Source organism: Pangasianodon hypophthalmus, chromosome 5 (genome assembly GCF_027358585.1).
Source record: "Pangasianodon hypophthalmus isolate fPanHyp1 chromosome 5, fPanHyp1.pri, whole genome shotgun sequence".
Classification (NCBI taxonomy): domain Eukaryota; kingdom Metazoa; phylum Chordata; class Actinopteri; order Siluriformes; family Pangasiidae; genus Pangasianodon; species Pangasianodon hypophthalmus.
In genome coordinates this window covers 7,234,939-7,257,535 of record NC_069714.1, presented here as the reverse complement: position 1 = coordinate 7,257,535, position 22,597 = coordinate 7,234,939, and the positions used below count along the sequence as shown (strand labels likewise).

At 37.1% G+C, this 22,597-nt stretch overlaps 1 protein-coding gene across 1 annotated transcript in view; it reads right to left on the bottom strand.

Moving 5' to 3' along the window:
• Positions 1 to 1,100: 1,100 nt before the first annotated feature.
• pth2ra (parathyroid hormone 2 receptor a) overlaps positions 1,101 to 22,597 on the bottom strand; it is a 62,597-nt gene continuing 41,100 nt past the window's right edge. The window contains exons 8-13 of the mRNA XM_026928311.3: positions 18,255 to 18,315; positions 16,208 to 16,274; positions 9,578 to 9,672; positions 7,837 to 7,975; positions 4,046 to 4,087; positions 1,101 to 3,866 (exon numbers count right to left, since the gene is read on the bottom strand). Coding sequence (XP_026784112.2) covers positions 3,474 to 3,866; positions 4,046 to 4,087; positions 7,837 to 7,975; positions 9,578 to 9,672; positions 16,208 to 16,274; positions 18,255 to 18,315 — 797 coding nt within the window. The 3' untranslated portion in view covers positions 1,101 to 3,473. The remainder of the gene's footprint in view (positions 3,867 to 4,045; positions 4,088 to 7,836; positions 7,976 to 9,577; positions 9,673 to 16,207; positions 16,275 to 18,254; positions 18,316 to 22,597) is intronic.

Sequence of the window (22,597 nt, the reverse complement as noted above, 5' to 3'; positions counted from 1 at the left end):
TGTTTCATTTTTATCAAGGAAACTAATGAGTAAATATACAACCAGAGACATTGGGGATGGGGTCGACCAAAGTTACAGTTCATTAAAGACTAGGAGCTCTCAGAAATAAAGGTAAGAAAGGGTGCCATCCTTTGTACCTTTAGTGTGTTTAGTGTTTCACAGTTTCTGTTGCCCATAAGGAAGAGAGTGTTGTTATTGTCTCCAGGGGGAGGCTTCAGCAATAATTAAATGTGGGGGTGCCAACATTGCTGAAAGCAGTTTTTTTCTTCAGAAAAAAATGCACTACTTAAGAAAACATTTCATATATCCATTTTTATTCATTTCTATGAAGGGTGCAAACAATTCTGGTGTGACTAACCTTTTTTTTTTTTTTTTTTTAGAGCTTTTCCTAGTTAAATGTATGAGGGAGACAGACTGTGTTCTGATTTCAGTGGATGCCCTGGGGAGCATGTGCTGTCCTCATGGGTGGTAGAGCTGAGTAGTTGTCTTAATTTGATGATTATTACTATTACTTTTTTCCTATCTGGAGACAGATGGCAAGGTGCCCATCAGTGCATGTCATGACCACAATCACTTATTTAAGATCAGCTTTTCATTTTAATACCCAGTGATCAGCTTCAGCAGTGTCTCAGGAACTAACATCAAACTGCAAAAACTATCATTTGCTTAAACAAATGATAACAGACACTGAGAAATGTGTGTACTGCACTGACTAATAAGAAAACTGCACAAAGCATGTTTTTTTTAACTTACAGGCACAGTGTCTCAGGAACAAGATTCAGTCTGATCCATTTTCATATTTGAGTATAACTCAAACATACCTAAAATCATATTAGGTTAATGCACATTTTGTTATTGGGAGAAGCATTAACCAAAGACATAATTTCTGAAATCATAAGTATGACTTAAATTATTCATAATTTAAAAAAAAAATTTAAAAGCAAAAAGACCATCTCACAGCATTTCATCCACACCACACACACAGATAAAAGAACACTGGGTTTCAAGGAAACATGCTGATCAAAGTTAGGTAAAAAGAAATACAAACAAAAAAACTCGCTTTATTAGGGGAAAACCCACCATGATGTATTTGTAATTTATTTTTAAATTTATATAGGAAATAATCTGTAACCACATTATGATCAGCATTTAGTACATGCTTCTACACAATAGATCAAAGCAATTATATATGCCGAGTAACCAAGACCTTTGGCATGTACAAAAAAGAAACATTACACCAAGAACATGACTTCTCTGATTCTAAATATTTATGGCTATTTAGTCAGTGAGTAGCGGGTAGCATTGACACCTCACAGTTCCATGGTTTCATCATGAACTCAGTTAACAGAGTTTCTGTGCATGTTCTCCCAGTGTCCCAGCATGGGTTTTTCTCTATGTTCGCCCACCATCCCAAGACAGGAGGCAGACTGGCTACTCTAAATTACTCTAAGTGTGAATGAGTGTGTGAATTTGAGTGTGCATGGTGCCCTGCGATGGACTAAAGTCCTATCCAGGGTGTATTCCTGTGTCACACCTAGTGTTCCTGGGATAGGTGCTTACTGAAGATGAATGAATTAATTAATATTTAGTCAGTTCAGCCCATAGCTGTCCTTAGCCCTTGTGTAATACTTTATACAGGTATAGTGATTGTCTGCAGTACACGACTAGTATAAGTAAACTGAAAGGATGGTAGGTGATTTTTTATTTTTATTTTTTGTATTTCATACAAAGTGGCAAGAAAAGCTGCACTTAGCTGCACTTTTCAGCTGAGTTCACTGATGCAAAGTCTCACCAATCTGCAATCCTGAAACTGCTGTGATTGGTTGAGATTGTATATAATAAATATGAAAGGAATCTCTATTTTTAAGATAGTCACTCGCATTTTAGTTTGACATATCTGAAATTGCTCTAGAGTGAGTGGAACATCTGGGAGAGCAGTTTGCAGAACAGAGAACTACAGAAGTTGATTCAGCATTGTTGTGCTCATGTACTAGCACTCCAGGGTCCATAGCAATTCATCTGCTCACATCTATTTCGGAACACAACCAAGATCAATCATCACTGAATGCTAAACCCTATGAATTAATAACATTCTCCTCCAAGCTTGCTGAGGCACACAGCCATAGCCCATAGCTTAAAAAAACAAAATTAAAACATAATAACATAAAATACTTACACTAAGTTTTAAATAAGTTGTCTTTTCAAATACGTTCAAAATACTCTGGATACATGTGAGTCCAAATTCAGTATGAGACAAAACCTAAAAAAAAAATTCAGCTCTTATAAAGAACATTATTAGATGAATTTATATTTTTGGCTGTCACTAATACTTAAGGCTAGTGTTCATTAGGCTACATGACACCTATATAAGCCCTGACAAAAATCTGTCAGTTGACTTTTAAACTGAAGAAAGCAGTCTTTATAAGGGCTGACATTTGGGAAAAAACCTTTATGAATTAATTTTTCTGTAGGTTTGTCCATTGATATGAAGGGCTAATGCAGGTGTCACATAGCCTTATGAACACCACTCTTAAGCAAAGTGTTACTTATAGTATAACGGAGCCTTCTCTCCTTTTATATATACAGTATACACACACGCACATTTATAAAGATAATTTCTGATTTTTAGTTGAATAGAATTAAAGATATATTCACTGTGAAGAATTCACAATTTTGGAGAATTTCACTGCCTTGTCAATAAACATGAATAATTTATCATTTATTTGAAAGTGGAATAGGGAAAGATGAAACTTGAATTAGTAGTAGCAAAGGAATGGCATTAGGGTCCCAAATTGGGATGTTCTTACTGACTCTGAAAAAACTGATCAATTATCAGTGTTTTTGAATGACTCTGCCTGTATATTCAAATCACCAAAGGGCAAGGATGATGAAGGATAACTCATATGGGTTGAAGGCTTCCCTGACTCAGGAGGGGTTTCACAAAACCTGATTTCTGTGATCCATGTGTTAGATGGTGTCGTATGGGTTGTGAAAGGGGCTGATGAAGTGGTCCAGTCTGTGCGAAGCCCCATGCAGAAACTTCATCACTAGAGGAAAAGAAACTTTTTTGAAGGAAGTTCACTAAGAAGAAGGTACTGTAGTGGTTCAGGCATGGTCTTTCTCCCAAACTCCATTTATTAGAGTGGGTGCTTTATAAAAAAACAACAACAACAAGTCAGCTATGTGACAACAGATCACAGTTTGTCTTAAAAGAGTGTAAGTTGGTTCCAGTTGGTTTTCACCCTTATTTCTCATGCATTTTAGCAATCTCAAGAATACCATGATGATTGTGCAGTAGATAAGGAGTAGTTCCTCCTTATCATATACATGTCTATGAAGGTTTTCAGTCATCCAGCTTATTTTAAATGTGTAGCAGTAGTAAACTAAGGTGATGTGGCTTGTGGTATAATGTCCTCTCATTAGATGGGTTGTGAAATGTTTCAATATTATGTCACAGGTCCAGATATTGTTATCTACAAAGTCTCTTCATCATCTTCAGGGCCGCTACTGGGAAGTGCAGGCAGTGACTCTTTCAGCAGAATGTCATCCACCTGCTTTGCACTGTCCTCTGACTCTTCAGGAATGGATGGTGGTAGGCTGTCAGCGTCCGAGTTGCTAAGCACATAGCCTGGCAGGGCCATGTGGGCACTAATGGAGGGGGCTCCAGTGCTGCGGTATATGCGACTGGAGAAGAGAGTGGTGGAGCGTGTACCAGGTGCTCCTGTGGCCAGGTGTGACTGGCTGCTGGTGCTGTTGTTGAGGCCCGTTGGCACTGAGCCGTAGCGGTAAGTGCCACACACTACTGGACCCTTCCAGTCAAAGGCCAGGTTCCAGCGCATCCAGGTCTTTTTGATTTCTGTCTGGACCTGAGGGAGAGAGATGGAGAGATGGATGTTAGGTTAGTACTGACCTAATCACAGTTACTAGTCCATCATTACTGGTTTAAACAAAACAAATTCTGTTTCAAGATACGGTATTACAGGTCGATTTGGACAACAGACTTGAAAGAGCATCAACTTGCACAAATGAGCTTCCAAAGACTCACCTCTCCATTGCAGTAACAGTAGATTATGGACACAAAGAAACCCTAGATAAGAAAAAGAAAAAGGGAACTAAGCCAAATTTTCAGACACATCCTTTATTGGTTATTTGCAACAGCTAAGTTTGTAAAGGATTAAACACTGTAGACTCTTCACCATCCTTGTATAAATGCATAAACCATTGAATGAATTTTCTACATCACACAGGCATATATCATAACAAGACAGACTGGTGTGAGAAAGGACAGAACAAAAAAAGAGGGAAAATCTTAATTTTGTTTTTCATATCTGAGAAACCAGTTGGGAGATGATTGAAGAAATATTAAACATAATTAAATAAGAAGCTTTTGAGACTCTATCAACAGTTTTATTTATCCGAGAATTCACTGTGGGGAAACATGCTTTATATAGGTAGTGATTACAAGGAACAGCTGATTCCCTGGCCAAAAAAGTGGTTAAAACATTCAAGGTACAAAGTGGGAAAAAATGGACACTTCTGTGTTCATCCTTTGTAAGCAATAATCTAGCCGATAATATTGGTGATATTAGTGTTGTATTTACCTCCTCAAAACAGTGAACTGTAAAATAAATGTTATAGATTTAACAAGTTAATATATCTGTTGATTGATCTAAAGCAACTCATTCAATAGTAAAGAAGTGCTACTTTGGGTACTGTTGATAGTGGGAGCAGTCATGCTGTTTTGACATCACATGCTGAACTCAGGTTTGAGGAGACATTTTCGACCTTCTGATTAGGAATTCCGGGGGCGTTTTTCTGTCTTGTCTTTTTCATAGTGGGAGGTTAGAAATTTTGGAGTTACAAGCTTAAGACCTGTTATGTACCCTATCCAGGTAAGCAACCGTGACCTCAGGTGTGTGAGTTGAGATGAGTCTTTTACTTACATACCTTACACTATGTTTTAGCAGCTCTTCCTGAATTAGTATTTGAGAGCTGTTAGCAAAAAACCTTCACCAAACATTGTGAGTCAGACCCAGAGAGCTGGCTGTATGCAGAGTATGCACTGGCTAGTAGTATACTCAGGGGATTAAATTAGCGTGATCCTCTGTCATCAGGAAAAAACAAAAAATATCCAGAAAGTGGATATTTGGCATGGCCTGTTTCTACTGCTTAATTTCTCTGACTCTCTTGAGTCCAAATTACTAGGTATTATATTGGTAACATCTTACATTAACATTCCTTTAACGGACATTTTTAACACAATAGTTAAGATGAGCATACCATGAACTTCAGCATTAATACAAAATAAAGAACATTAACAAAGTAGGTAACAATTACATTTCTTGAAGTTTTTTTTTTTAATAATACAACAAATATGCCAAATAATCAACATCTGCATAAATCAATGTTCATAAAATCAATGAGTAAAATTAAGCCCACAATGACTAATACGAACAAACACCTTATTTAATTAAGTGGAAAAAATTCAGAACTGAGCATGAATAGTAAATTCCAATAATTACACCAGGAAACCTGGGGCATGTACAAAGAAGGAAAAATTGTGCACCTCTTAACAGAATATCAATGTGAAAGACGCAATCCGAGCTAAGGCTGTGTGTGGAACTTTAAGTGGACTGTCTGGGTGTTTAATTTATGTACACTTGCACTGGACGCCTATATGAGTTTGGGATTCCAATAACAAAGTGTTCCAATAACTTCTGCATTCAAAGTCCAATTTGATGAAATTGAACCAGTGTAAGGTTGAGTAGTATATGTTTCTGTCAAAACACAAGTCTTGCCTTCTGCATACACACAGGCTGAATGTGTAAGGAGATGGGGAGAAAAGAAGTGGAGCTGCCAGAAAGTGCAAGATGCCCAGACTGCACAAAGGATTTTCAGGCTAAACAGCAGCTGTCATGCTGTACTTTATAGTCACAGACTCGAGATTGTGAGGTCTGTGCAATCAGGAGCACAGGCTTTGTCCAAACAGCAGGTAAGTTGGAGGTCTTATGAATAAAATTACTAAGTGCATAAGACTTGGATTCAAAACTGTCACTGACAGTATATAATTTTCCAAAATATTGCACAATTCTTGCAATAGCATTGTATACACTTATTGTGGAAGAAGCAGCTATCAAGAATACCACATACACAGCACTGAGTGAACTGAGAAATTTCTATCATATTGTACTTTGATAGTGAAAACATTGATAGAAATAGCAGTTCTGTGTGCCTATAGTAGAAGTGAATATTCTCCCATCTGTATCTGTGCTAACAAGTAGACATTTCAACAGTATTTCCTCTCAAAAGATGTTTGACAATTTCACCTGCTGTATTTCCAACATGCCTTTATCAGAACAAACTTAAAAACAACATGGAGTACCAGTAAGAAAACTTGCATTGCAATCTTTCTGGGTTTTCCACAGTTACAAGTAAAGTACTACATTGTTAAAAACATTCCTGTTTATTGTTCATGCAAAACATGTTTTACATCATTTTAACAACGAGAGGTGGTAACACTTTACAATACTGTCCAATAAGTAATGGTTTGGTAGATCATTATGAGCTAAGCCATAACTACTGAGTCTCATACAGTATATCTACTGAAGAACTACTAGCTAACTACTGATTAATTACTACTCACATCAGCTCCTCAAATGCTGTCTTACCTTCATACTGAAGAACAACTAGTTGTTGCAAAATAACCCATTCCAACACTTCAGTAACTACAATAAAATTATTAGCTTTTATTATAAATTATTATTTATCAACATAAGAATGCATGTTCAGTGGAGGCAGAGGTCAAGACACACCTTTTTCCCCACTGTCCCTTCTGCACATACAAATAAGACTCTAGCTAAAACTCTAATGTCTAGCAGAATAGACTTCTTTCCTCCCATCATTCTTTTCTGCCAGAGTATGTTTGTGTTCCTTCTGAATAATCACCAATTAATTACAGAGAGATGGCTCATAGTTAATACATCACTTTGAGATACACTATATGGCCAAAAGTTTATGAACACCTGACCATGACACCCATATGTGAGTCTTCTCCAATCTGTTATCACAACGTTGGAAGCAGACAATTGCACAGAATGTCTTTGTATGCTGTAGCATTACAGTTTCCCTTCACTGGAACGAAGTGGCCAAACCTGTTCCAGCGTGACGATGCCCCTGTGCACAAAGCGAGATCCATGAAGACATGGTGTGTTAAGGTTGGAGTGGAAGAATTTGAGTGGCCTGCACAAAGCCCTGACCTCAACCCCACTGAACACCTTTAAACTGATAAACTGAAATGCAGACTTTGTTTCAGGCCTCCTTGTGTGACATCAACGCCTGACCTCACTAATGCTCTTCTGGCTGAATGGTCAAATCCCCACAGCCACATTCCATAATCTAGTTGAAAGCCTTCACAGAAGAGTGGAGCTTATAATAATGATAAAGGGGTCTAAATCTTGAATGGGATGTTCAAAAAGATTATGACTGAAGTGTTACTGTGCCCTTCACATGGAGATGATGATCTGGAACAGTATTGTAAAGTGAAACACATAACTTACTACTACTGACTAGTTAGCTGTTATTTCCACTGGAGATATATAAGACTCTGTAATTATTGCTTAGTTCATAACAGTCTAAAAACCATTACGTTATTATTACTTACTGAGCAATTATCCAGTGTTCAATCATTCCTGCTTAGTACCTGCATAGGGGACCTTTGTATCTATGTACCTCGTAAAGTGTTATCCTTGAATAGAGAAGGCATGCATCTGGCCTTGCATGGTAAATTTGATATCTGATTACATTAGTTATGACCGCACTTAACCAATGATTAAGTACCTGGAAAGAGTTGAAGAAGAGCTCGCAGTACATACGCACTTCCCAGCCGAGTCCCTTGAAGGTATGTGGCATCCCCACAAACACGATGTAGTGTACACCAAAAACAAACACCAACACCAGAGTGGATTTAGCCAGCTTCCTGGTTACAGACACAAGGGGTGAAGTGGGGGATGGGAGTCAATACACTGTTTACTATCTTGTTAATATGAACATGTAAGTTAATAGATGAGATTTCAGAACAAGGACCAACATACAGTGCACATATTAGCCTATGGAACCTGTGGGCTGAGATTACGTTTTACTAAATAAATAACGTAATATAACATAGGAAAATGAAGGGACAACTTACAGTTTCAAATCACCAACACTATATAATGGCAACATTGGGATAAAGTAAGTTCATCTTCTCTAAACACATTTTCCTGGTCAGAGCTGCAGTGAATGCAGAGCTACAGATGCACCCTTGATGGGAAGCCAGAGGGCCAATTTATAGTAGCTAATCCACCTGGGAGGTGGAGCAAAGCTAGAGTACCTGGACAAAATCCACATGGAAAACATGTGAAACTCTGCAGTAACTTGACCTCTGTGTCACCCCACCAATGAAAGTAATTACATTTTACACAAAGTTCTGTATTATCAGGATATTTCAAAGGATAACTTCACAGTATTAGAATAATTTTAGTGTGACATTTCAGGGATCATATTGGAGACTCTCATATGGGCAATGACTAGAGACAATATTGGGCTCGAAAATCCTCATGATCCACCAACTATCCACCAACACACTCCCACAGAAGAATCAATGAGGTATAATAATGATCTCACTTATACAGAAAATCTAAAACTTTAGTAATAATGGAGAAGATAAAAGTTGAGGGAATATACCTAACAAAGAAAAGCAATAAAAGAAGTGTTCGATTAATCACACAGCTAGCGTATATATATATATTGAGAAGTCAGAGATGGAGCTATTTAAAGCACACAATCACACAATTAAACAATGAACTCTTTAATGTTTAAACAATGAAATGCCCCCTCTCTTAGAATTGTGTAAACAAGGATGATGTGGGCTTGACTGAACAGTACCATCTGGCCAGACTGACACCTGTGATATTCTGCATACAGCGGTGGGATAGCATCCAAAAGCACAAAATTGATTACTGTTATTAACTGCACCAAATTGCATGCCTTCACAGTTGGCTTGCTCCCTGACTGAATGCTTATGTGGACAAATAGCCTTTTAACGCTAGAAAGCAAAAGGTAGTAATTATCATCACTTTATGTGCATCCCCCCCCACGAAAGAGCAGTTAAAGCTACTGCTTTATAGATTTATTGGACTTTAATCAGCAAACACACAGCACCAAAGAGAAGAGGGCGTCTGATAATGGAACAAAACAGAATACTGATAATGTGATCGGAATCAAATTATGTTGCTTATAAGCAACTGCACTGGGGCGTCTATTTCTCCCTTGACGTCTTTTAACCAAAGACAATTATTCCTGGAGCATGCACTCAATTTCTCTTGGTTGAAAAGACTCAATGGCATTAACAGTTGCCTGATGCTCTTTTCTTATTTACAGCACCTTAATACCTTAATACCTTAATACTTCAGAAATTCCAGTGCCAGTGTTTCATTGAGTATAACAATGTTCCACAGATTATAACTTATTTCAGTACCTGTACTCCATGATTTGTATTTATGAAATGAAGGAGGTAAAATCTCAAGGCCACTGCACAAACCTGTACTGTTTTCTTGTGTCATATCTGCCTGCGTTGGTCTCCCGGATCTTGGTTGCCAGCACCCGAACAATATTCACAAATAGGATAAAGTTTAGCTGAGCAAGAGAGAATGGGAAAAAAAACAGAATCACTGGGGTGATAAACTGCTTACAGATGTGTAAATCAGATATTTAACTGACTACAGCGAAATGAAACACATCTTATATTCAAGATACTTTTAGAGTATCCAAACACCCCCGCTCCCCTCACATACACACACCTTGTACTCTTTATACAGCTGTCAAAGTTTCAGAATATCTCACAGTAAAACAGATTGAAAAGCCCAAAGCCATCATCTACTTGTTTAGTAAAGTTACAAAATACAAGTCATTTAAATGGCACACTAGAAACAGAATTTGTAAGACAACCAAGTGTCTGTTCAGGTCATGCTCAAAGACAATGCAGGAAATTCATTAGGATTTGACAGGTGCTGGGCTTACTAACCATTTCACAGATATAATCACAGTTTGAGAATCAAAGCCTGTCACTGCAGGTTGCCACCAGATGGCTATTTTTGTTTGAATCATGAGTGTTTTGTTTAGCAGTTGGAATGAGATTAATGGCTTTTTTGCTGCTGGTTGAGGAATTATTTGAAAACTGCTAATTGCCTGCTGAATGTCCATACACAGTTGGTGGCCTGTGAATCAGATTTCTAACAGGGTTAAAACTAACCCCTTGAAAAAAAAAAAAAAAAAAAAAAAACCTAGCCTCATTTTCCCCCTGTATTTTTTTCCAGCAGAAGACGGTTTTAACTTTGCATATACGGCAGAGTTGGTAATTCTGGCAAATTACTGATAAAACTCTGTGTAGTTGCTGACATGAATGTACGTTTGATGTGGCAGCATGGCAAGGTGCACATATTATGATCAAGACACATTTTAAATGAGATGAGATAATGATCTGAGATCGCTTCAGACTGCAGAAATATAGATTATATTTTCTATATTTAATCCGAATGTTAGTATTAAATCAAGAGTGTGTATTTCTATGTCTGCTTAGGATAAGCCTAAATTGCACTGAGTAACTGGTTTATTCCATGGTCTAATGTGCCACTCTAGTGATTTTTCTTGAATCTCTTTCTTGTGAAAAAGAGAAACACATGTTAAAGTCCTATGTAACAAATGGGAGCCAGAGGTGGTTGAATGTAATACTTTCATTAGCTGATTATCTTCGACAAAACAGCTAGCAGGGGTCTAGAACAGGCAGTAATCAGAAAAAAATTGTTTCCTGAGAATGAGAAACAGACACTGCAGTAAATCACTGGAACATACTCGTGTACAAAAACTAAAGGTTTTTAGAAGAACAAGGAAACATGGAGGGCGCTGATATAATAGGGACTATATCTGTGTCCCACAAGCTAGAACATGCAGAATTTATTATATCAAGACTTCTTTACAGTTGTTGTTTTTGAAAGTTCATGTGGTGCTGTCTCAGAAGTCACAGTACGAGGTGTGTATTCTCATAATGCACAATACTTTTATAATGCACAATGCAGCATACTTTTTTCCCACAGAGAATGGCTGTGTGTGACAAGTTAATTTAAAAATGTAATCTTATTCTTTTTGCATTGCTGTGCATTCTCTGTCAGGCATAAATAAGCAAGTGGCTTATGTGAAGGGATCTCTAACTGCTAATTAGCCAGTTTGCTGTCTGACAATTACAGAGATACAATAGTGCAAAATTCTCATATTATCCTTCTTAGTGACACAGTATTAATGTAAACTGTTCTAAATGACATATTCTTTTTTCTTGACAAGTGTTTAGAATAAATGCTAATAAGAACTCTTCTGTCAAACACTACTGTTCGGGATACATCTAAAAATAACACTAGGGTGGGGTTAAAACTAGAGAGAGCCAGTGACTGGCAAATGAACCATACAAGAAAGGTGATACAAGGAAGACTGTCTGATAGCTGTTTTAAACCAACACTACCTGAGCACATTGTTATCTTTAGCTTATCTTTCTTCCCCTGATTAAGCAACACATCTTGTTAACACATGACTGATTACACTCAGCACCTGAATGAATATTCAGTCATGTCTAGAGCTATAAAATGTTGAATATTAAGAACATGCACAGTGATCCAAAATAACGTTGTGCTGACATTTTCCCAATTAGCAACCAAGTCACATGCAACAATGTTGAAACATAATTTGCACACATTTTGCCAGTAGTTATTTGTGTGTGTGTGTGTGTGCGTGTGTGTGGGTACTTTTGTGCTATCTGGGGAATTTCTCTGCAAAATTATACATCTGTATTTTTTTTAAAAAAAAAAAACAATTTGCTACCTGTTTCAGGGGAATTAAAGTCCTGTGTTCAATTGCTTTATCTGGATAATCTGCTTCAAACCAGCTGCAACAATGAAAAACATTTTCACATAATTTTATTTATGTAGCTGTATGTAGTGGCTCTTTCGATGATGTATGTTTTACAAAATTTGGGCCTATGGAACTAAATGATATTAGTCTGGGCAACATCAGTAGACCAGTCTGACCTCATGTGAAGTGCAAAACTGACTGAGCAAGCCATTGGTATTTTTTTGGAGAATGGTATTGCAGACTATTATTCAGTCATTCTTGCATTCATCTTCAGTAACCGTTTTATCCGGTCAGGGTCATGGTGGATCTGGAGGCTATCCCGCGAACACTGGCTATGAGGTGGAAATACACCCTGGATGGGACATGAGTCCATGACAGGGCAGTACACACACACACACACACACACACACACACATACACACACACTCATTCACACCTTGAAGCAATTTAGCATGCATGGGTTTGGGAAACGGGTGAACCTGGAGGAAACCCACACAAAGGGTGTGAATCCCTCTGCGACTATTAGCAGTGATGAGAAACAGCCAATGAGAGCTGAAGAGGAAATGAAATTCATCTGCTGTCATGCACAGCAGATCCTTGAACCCTGTTTATCATTCAACTATTTGTATAGGACGCCGAGAGCAAAATGTAAGCCAATAATATTGCTCCTGCTAATACCTCTTTTGAGCTTGGTTCCTCTCCAAGGTTTTTTCCTCATGCTTTCTCTGAGAGTTTTTCCTTTGCACTATTAGCTCTGCTTTGTGACAATGTGGCAGAAAACACCGGGGAGAGAGGGAGCACTTTGCAGACAAATAAATAAATAAATGTATAATTTATCTATAAAACAGAGATGTTGAGATAGTGACCATTAGCCTCTCTTAAACAGTTTCCTTACTGGTACCATTATAGAAGGTTGTATAATAACACATTTATTGGACTGATGCCTTATAATACAACAGACTTATCAGTCAGAAGGCCTTATGACATCAGGTGCCTTCTCTTTCGGACACACTCAATGAGAAATACGCTCAGGCAATGGAAGTATACATATTACACAAACACAAATGTAAAAAAATATAAAAGTATAAAAATATAAAAAAGTACACATGAGATGGCAAACATCTCAATGAATCTAAATATTTAATGCCAAAACTTAATATGAAAATTCAAACATTAAATAAAGCCTACTCTTCAGTTTCTTCAGACATTCTTAATATACAGTTTTCTATCCGTATCATCAGTGCTGTGAGTCGTACATATTAATTATTCTGCAAATCAAGTAAGCTCCCTGTGCTCTGTGTTCATGTCTACCCAGCATTACACCTGCGCTCCAGAGCACCAGGGGAACCCAGTAACAGGCTTGACTCAGATTAAAAGAACATAAAGCTGCACTACAAAGTGAAGAGCTATTTAGAGGGAACAGAGTTCATTACATTTTCATTTCTTGCTACATTCAGTATTTGGACCTCATTGCCTCAGTGCACAAGCAGATATATTAAAGATGCAATCAGTTTATTTGAGATTACATCAATTATTTACTTGTGAGCAAATAAACATACAGAATATGCTATTGTAATGTATGTATGCTATTTTGCTATTGCCACCTTGATTGTACCTATATACACCTTTCTGATATCATTGGTCTAAATGGTGTGTAATCAGGTAAAAACATCACTGAATGAATCAATGAATATAAAGTTACGGAAAGTAATATTTAATTTCAGACCTGTTTATGTTCATAGTGACCCATTTCAGGTGACTATATGCAATTGGACTGAAATAATATAATGTTACATTAAATTAAATTAAAGAGTGTCCTTAGTCCCCTAAAAAGTCAGAAATTACACTATATCAATTTAAGGCCTGATCTTAGTGTTTGTGCACTCTTGCCATTTTGGCAGTGTTCATCATGCACTGCAGGATCCAATTGGAAGGGTGCAAAAGGGGCGTGAAATTTTGGTTCAAAAATGCATGTGTTAATGTTAATAAAGACTCCATCATAGCACAGATGCAGGAATAAGACTGCGTTTTCCTGAATTCAGTTGCCGCCCATTTCAAAAAACTGTAGCTTTTCATTATTTATATCAGCCCACTTCAACATGAACAGGTTTCTTCATACAAATGCTATCTATGTATTTTAGATATACTATGTAAAATGGTCATTTATTTTGTGTGTAAAAAAAAAAAAAAAAAAAACTTGGTTGTGGCTGCTAAAGGCCAAATTATACCAAAAGCTTTTATGAAGCCCTACTCTCAAAAGTTGATCTCAATAGCATAGAAAGATCCAACAACTGTACATATGCTTATATATGTAACTGTAGATGTGTTTTTTTTAACTGTAAACATTGATGTGAAGCAGACTGTCCAGGTAAAGCTTTCATATACAGTAACATATTTTTCATATATGCAGTAATACTTAATAATTATGTATTTAAAACATGCAAAATTTATACCATACAAATATTTTTAGATGAAGTATTAAGTGTAAAGAAGCTTCATTAACTTTAATATGTAACCTACAGGCTTGTTCTGCAGTATTGCATATGAACGGCTTCATGATACTTTTGTAAATAGGAGCATTTGCCTTCTTTCTGTTTAAGGGTCATATATGTAACTCTCTTATTTTTCCCTCATAGATGAGTTTCTCATCTGTTTTAGAGGAACAAGAATACAGCACAAAATAGAAACAGGGCATCCATCAAAAAAAGGTGCACCACTTGTCTTTGTTGTTGCTCACTGACTAACTTGCTTCATCAAGTCCATCTGATAACAAGGACTGCATTACAGGGGCATTTATTCATCCTTTTCTAAATAACTGGAACGTGAGATTTTTCTATATTTGGTATATAATTGCAAATCTGGTCTTCACAAAATTTGATGAAGTGATGGAAAATATGAGAAAAATGTAAAGGCCACTCCAAAGGCTTTCCAGGCCAATTTCTCCTGAGAACCCAAACCCTTTTAAAAGCAGACCTGAAGCTTTACTCTGCATTTAACTGCTAAATGGCATAGAGGAAAAACAACAACCCCTAGTGCTCCAACTTCTGAGTGATTCATTCTAACCCTCTTAATCCTGTGGTGCATGTGTGCTTGCATGTGTGTGTGTGTGTGTGTGTGTGTGTGTGTGTGTAACACCAAGACAAACTGAGCTATAGAGCATGTCTTTCAATGTTAGCATGTCTTGAGACCACTGAACTATGTAAGTTACATTTTACATCACAGTGCTGTTGTGGTAATTTTAGATTCTGATTGGTCAATGGCTGACAAGTAACAACAGATTTTTAAAAAAGTAAAATGTGGTGAAGCTTTCTGTAAGGAGACATTTATTTAATGTTTATGTAAAGAGTCTCCAGTGCCAGCGCTTTCCGTCTTTTTTTTTGTCTTCTTAAATTCAAGACAGAGAAAAAAGTCTGTGTATCTATAAACAGTTAAAAATCATGACATGTCATTCATTAATAAATTAAAAATGGTAACTATTAGCAAATTGCTGCAGTATGGGAGGAATAAAATACTTCGTGACATGCTGATATGATAACAGCATGCCACATTCTGTAATTCTTTACATATAACATTATAATTACATACAACTAATAACAATAACATTATGTGTTTATAATGAAATGGTAAAATACCCACCTCTCAAAGGCATATACTGTATATTTTTCCTGATCTAATGACTTTAACAATTTTGTATTAGTTGATAAAGCAAATGAATGAATATTAACCAGTTTAAAGCATTTTCTCTGTGGTTGAACATTAGAGACTTAAAACTTTATTCTCTTTCTTTTGCAAAGGCACAATATTATTTTTTAATAACATATTCCCATCAACGGAGCTGAACATGAGGATTCCTGTGATATGCAATTAGTTCCCTGTTGAGTTCCCCTTCTTTCTGTTAGTCATGCTGTGTTTTCCCGTCATAAATAGTCCTACTAAACTGCACAGATCAAACCTGTGCTTGCTGTGATGGTTCGGCTGTTCTTACTTCAAATGAGTATACTTGTTCACTGTACTGATTTGCTAATCCAATTAATTGTAACCATAAATGGTAATGTATGTGTCTCACAGACAAACACACCTGAACACAGTAAGGAGGCTAATGTGTTTGATATCTGCTTCACATGCCACAGGGGCCTCAGGCTCACAGTTGGTGGGGAGAAAAATAACAGTTGGGTAAAGGCAGGCAATTTCCTATGCCTTATGCAAGTCTGCCTCAGTCTTTCAGCTTCTTAAAAAGTGTTTATTACATGCATGACATTTTTTCCTCACTTACCCCAATGGCTGTCAGGATAGGGACTTGATAGATCCATTTGATGTTGCCTGCGCTTAGCTCCCAGCATCTAGAGATTTGACAAACAGAATAGATAATGTCGAGAGAGAGAAGGGGCCAAGACGGTGAGTAATACAAGGAGAGGGTGGGAAGACAGAGATAAAGGGAAGAAAACAGAAAACACAATTATTATGTATTATTGGGAATTTTCAATAATACATAGTAGATAATTTCTCTGTAGGTGTTATTTAAAATCTGGAGGTGTTCATTGAAATCTATATATGGGAATTTTCCAGTGCAGAAAAGGTACTCAGCCTGCTTTATGCTTTACAGTATATGTCCCATTCTCAGTGTGAGTACTGCTCGGATACACTGCAGGTCTGATCTGAATTGTTCTGGCTTTCCTGATGTGATTATAAATGTTCACTCTGAGCTGCACCATGGAGCTATGAGGATAATTATCCTTTCAAAGATGATTATGCTACACAATAATAGAATATTTCTGAAGGGTCTTTTTTATGTCTACAAACCATATCACACCGCCTTAATCACTGGTTGTTAATTAAGCACTCAAATACCAAGGGCTAATCTTGTTAATCATGGCTACTATGCTTCTCTTAAAAGGAGACTTTTGACCAAAGTTATGTAATATATAATAACATAACAATTACAGAGCATAATAATAGTAGCTATATAACAAAAGCTGGTTATTAGTAACAAAAGTCTAATTAGATTTCAGAAAACTGACACAAACTAGAGCATTACACAGTCTCACATTCTTATCAAATTCCCTAAAGGATCATCATCTTTGTAACCGGATTTAAAAAGGCGGAAGCTGCAGCTCTTTACATGAAGAAACACAGATTTATCTGAATGAGTACATGATTACAGGGAATATTTTAAGCACATATATGACTCATGTAATTTCACTTGGGGAAGACTAATGGAGTGGAAAAGATGTGTAGGGAAAAAAAGACCAGACAGATTTTAGAGATTATCGAGTTAGAGAGTTTTAAGAAAAAGTTGAGAAATTATCATTTCAGCAGTTCATTTGGATGTATATGGCAGATGAATGGCAGAAACCCTAATTAAAATCTATTTGCAGTTTCTCTTTATACATGCAGCACATGCATACAGTATCTGTGTTATACAAAGCAGGGACAAATTACTATGCCAAGTAAAAATGAGCTCATTTTGTGAAAGAAGAAAACTATTATTATTATTATTATTATTATTATTATTATTATTATTATTATTATTATTGCCTTGTTTAAAAAATTTTCAGTCTTTGGGACTACAAAGACTAAATAAAAAAATAAATAAATAAAGCAGTTGATAATGTCTGTATTTCTATGTTCATTTATTCTTGGTCATAATTATAAAGATACATTAAACCCTTTGAGCTATCTAACTCTGCTAGCTCTCAAGGCTGAGAAACAATTAGCAGAATAACCTTTGAAGTTGAGCTTTTATCATGGCAAATATGCAAATGACCATATATACAAAAGCTTGTTGCAATCTAAGAGAGCTCTAATCTATTCAGTTTAATTTGCATCGATGCTAAAACTTTTTTTTTGTGTCACCCAGAAAGAGAGGATGAGTGTGATTTTTTGGGCCCATCTGAACAGTTAGGATGCGGCGTCATGGAATGGTGTCTTTGGCAGCAAAGTTTGGTCAAATGTAATATATCTAGGGCAAATCACCAAAGATAGTGAAACATCTTTAAAGACTAAAACTTTTAATTTGACAATGAACTTTCCATATTGAGGACTGATGTGTCATATAAATACTAATAATCTTCTTAGGGCTACTTAATTATAGTGATTGCATATTTTCAGTGAATTATAAGCTGAATGTCATGCCTTGTGTCTGTAGCCACAGATTTTATACAAAATGCTTCAAACAATATTGAACTCATATAAAATGCATACACACAAACATAAGACATCACTTTTTTAGTATGCTTAAGCTAAGCAATTTTCACATTAGATAATGTGAAATTGTTTGATAGCTGAGTATTTTCAACAGTGAGCATGTAAAAGCCCATCACCTGGAATCTGCCACTGTTGCCCTTACGATTGCCCAGGCTGACACAAAGAGGGCAGGTACACCTGAAATCAGAGACAGAGCAAAAGAACATCACAGTAATCGGAAGGCTCCAATATGCTCTCCTTTGTCTATGTGTTGTGTCTCGAGCAAGCTTAGAGAACTAGGTGGAAGGACATTTCTTTTTAGAAGCGTTGTTTTATTGTACTGTTTTATTTGTACTTTTTAAAAAAATCTATTCTAATCATATTTGTTTAAATCAGATTGAGAGTCACTCATACAACAACTCTTGTGTTGTATGAGTGTGCATGTATATTCTGTGCAAGCAAGAGACACTCACTGAGTTGAAAATTAGCTGTGAAAAACCAGTTAAGACATCATGCCAAGAGTTTTACAAGTTATTCCACACCGCCCCATTACTACGCTCCCTCCACTGACTTCCTGTAGCTGTTTGCATCAGATTAAAAACACTGATTTTTTGCCTGCAAAGCCAAAAATGGACCAGCAACCACCTACCTTAAAGCACTTATTAAACCCCACACCACACCATGTTCCCCCCGATCCTCTAGCACTGTTCAGTTGGGTTTTTAGACTGATAGTACTCTTAGTCCCTGACCTACTGAACCAGTATGAGCATGTATTTATTGATAGAGACTTCTGTAGGTCGCTCTGGATAAGATCATCTGCCAAATGACATAAATGTAATGGAACTGTAAATAGAGAATGGCATTTAGCATACCTAGCGGTCACCAGGAGTACTTAGTGGTGACCGCTAGGTATGCTAAATGCCATTCTTAGACCCTGTTCACGTTTACGGATTACTGCCTTTGCCTTTTTAAAAAATTTGGTTTTTGGTTTGGTTACCTCACTGCTTGACTTCCTGGTTTACCGGACTTTGCTCTCGTTTGCTCTACTACGTTTTCTGCCTGCCGATTTGGATTGTTTGCTATTAAACTGCTTATGGATCCTACACAACCCTCCTCCGGCAATTCGTTACAACAATGGTTCTTGGGTTTTGCTTACTTTTATCGGCGGTTCATTAGAGACTTTAGTTCTGCCCCATCACATTGACCCACAGCACACCAAATGGATTATATGAATGAGGGACACCCAGGAAGCATTTGGCTGAAGAGGTTCACTTCAGCACTCTTTATGACTTACCCTGAAAATGTCACCGTTTGGAATAGAGGTAGATGCATCCAGCATGGGACTGGGAGACATGTCGTTGCAATGATCAGTCATGAATGGTAAGACACATCCTTGGGCATTCTTTTCACCCAAATTTCTCAGACTGAATGCAACTATGGTGTGGAGGATCAGAAACTACTTACCATCAAGCTGGCTCTAAAGGAGTGGAGACATTGGCTGGAGGGTGCACGGAACATAATCCATGGACCACAAGACCCTACAATACCTCTGAGAAGCCACACAACTCAACCTGAGATAAGCCATGTGGGCACTATTTTTCAATCATTTTGATTTTGTGGTCACCTTCGGCCCCTGGCTTGAAAATAAAAGCCGATGCAGTGTCCCATCAGTTTGATCTTCAGACCAAGAACCCAAGCTAGGTCATGTAATTTCCCCAAAGTATAGTGGGACAGATGTGCTTAGCCCTGGAAGATTCTGTCCTACAAGCCCAAATTTCAGAACCGGATCCTGGTGGCCACAAATGTTCAAGGAGGTATTTGGATATGTTCGTTAATTCATGTAACTCCTTCAATAAATTTCACTGGACTTCATTATGGGGCTCCCTGCATCTGAAGGTAAAACAGTTGTATATTCAGACCGGGGCAATGGGTGTGGCTCTCCACTAGGGACCTATCTCTGTGAACGGACTCTCACCAATTCACTCCTTGAGAATTATAAACCCTGTGGCATTCCAGTTCCAGATCCCCAGGACACTCTGGGTGAGTCCAGTATTTCACAGCTCCTTACTAAAACCTGTATGTACTTCAACACTGTCATGATGTCAATGCCTCCTCTTGTTTTGCTGCAGGCAGATCAGTGTACACTGTCCAGAGACTGACGAACTGTCAGCAGGTAGGCCATGGGTTACAATACCTTGTGGATTGGGAGGGCTATGGACCACAGAAACACTCCTGGATTCCTGCCCGCTATGTTCTAGACCCACCCCTCATTCATAAGTTCCATCAGCAGCACCCGGATCGTCCCAAGCCGTCTGGAGCCGACCGTAGAATGGGGGTCCTGTCACATCATCCACCAGCAGAGGGAGCCGTAGCACACAGCCTCTCTACACATCACCAGTGTTACACCTGACTCTTACCTCTAGCACTCACCTATTCTCAATCTGTGCCAGTACAAACAGAGCCTGGAAGTACACTGTACATTTCAGTGTTGAAATTTTACCTTGGCATTTTCTGCCATTTTTTTCCCCCTGAGTTTTCTGGTTTGTTTGGGGTACTTTGTGACTTTTTTTTAATTGTCTGCACTGCCAATTTTTTTTCATTTGCTGAGTGTGCATTTAAATTTATTTCTGTTTATTTGTTTTTCCACATGTTGAGTGCACACTTTAGTTTTCTACTGCTTATATTTTGTCCCTTGTAGCTTTTCTGTTCATGTTTTGTGCTTTAAAAAACGTCTTTTGTTTCACCCTGAATCTCCCTGCATTTTTGCTCCAAACTCATTGTGGTGTGTGACAGTTATGCTGTCTAATATTAGCTTATAATTTAACTAGGTGTCACAAGCCATTGTAAAGGGAAAAATAATTTTATAATGAAAGGCAACATGTCAAAATAATCATATAAGGAAAATATTCTTTACAAACTGGGCTTGCAGTCACCTATTATTTATCTAAATCTTGCCATTGCCACCATTTATCTAAATTTAAATTTAAACATTCATTTGCTGCTACTTATGACAGTGTAATTTACATGCTTTTGCACAAACAATTAATTATGCTGTCTAGTTTATCCTGATGTAGCTGGTGTTTACCCTATAATGTTTTTAATGTGTAAAGTTCTTTCCACTGTATGCTTATATATAAATGGGATGACAGAAATAATTGACCAGACTTGATATTAAAAAGTTTTGGATATCAATTATTAAATCTTACTGATATGGACAGTAGAATTGGACATGTTCAGTGGACAACTGAATTACAGTGTGAATTTTCTGAAGATGTTTTCACTCTTTCTTGTGAAACACAGATAAGTTATGTCACATCCTTCTCTCATCCTGCTTCTTGTTAAAGGCACTCATTTATGCTACTACCATACAGAGAAGCTGCATCAGACAGCCTCATTTTCACCAACCAATTCTGACTTGCAAACGGCATATTTTCTGTTATACAAGGAAAATTACACAGCTGGTACAATTGACACCATTTGTTTTACTGACAAATATGCTGGTAAGCCCATAAAGACCTTTTCTAAAACTGATTCTGCATATCAAAGCTGCCTTCCTCCACTGCCCTGTCAGGAGAAACACATCAACAGACAAATAACTAAAAAAAAGCTTTATTATGGAGCCAATTAAAAGGGAATTAAGAAGTGTAGGTGTTTCTCTAAAGGGCAGGTGAATGAATGTGATTTATACAATTTTGAACATACCATTACTGCAATTTGTGCAAGGACAGAGGACGCAGGAGAAGCAGTGTTACTTGATTATACCAACATGTGTCAGGTATGTCTCATAAAAAATTCTATACAGAAATGCTAGCCACAACTGGGATTACTGCTATTTATTTTACAACTTTTTTACAAAGTTCTGAACTAAGCTCAAAGAGCTATTATCCAATTACTCATCTTTCCATTGCTTCCATATGGATTTATGTAGGAGTATTCAAGCAGTGCATGGTTTCTATACACAGTAGCTCTATACAGTTCTTTGTACAAAGATCCTTTGAACAAACGTAATGGTGCCAAATGCCCTTGTAGCACTGTAACATTACTCTAACAGCTCTGCAAGTAGAGCTTGATGATTTTTTTTCTGTGTTTTAGCATGAGGAGGATACCACTGAGAGGCCATTAAAATTAGCTGACTGCTAAACTGAAATAAGCTCTGTTCCCTAAAAATGTCAAGTTTATAGTTCAGCAATATGTGGCACTACATAATAAAGCATATACTAGGATATTGTGATAATATAATATTGTCATATATTATAAGGTGAAAAATATGTGCTCTCTAGTTGTTACTTTGGAGCTTTAAATTTAAAATTTTTAAAATTTTTGCCAGTTAATTATTGAGTTAATTACCTGTCTTAATAACCAATCTGGTTAATCTGCTGTTGTTTGCCAAGTACTCTTTCAATTTTAGATTTTTAAGCAACCTATGATATTCTTCATAAACTTTTTACCATTCTATAGCTACAAACAATATGTAGTTGTG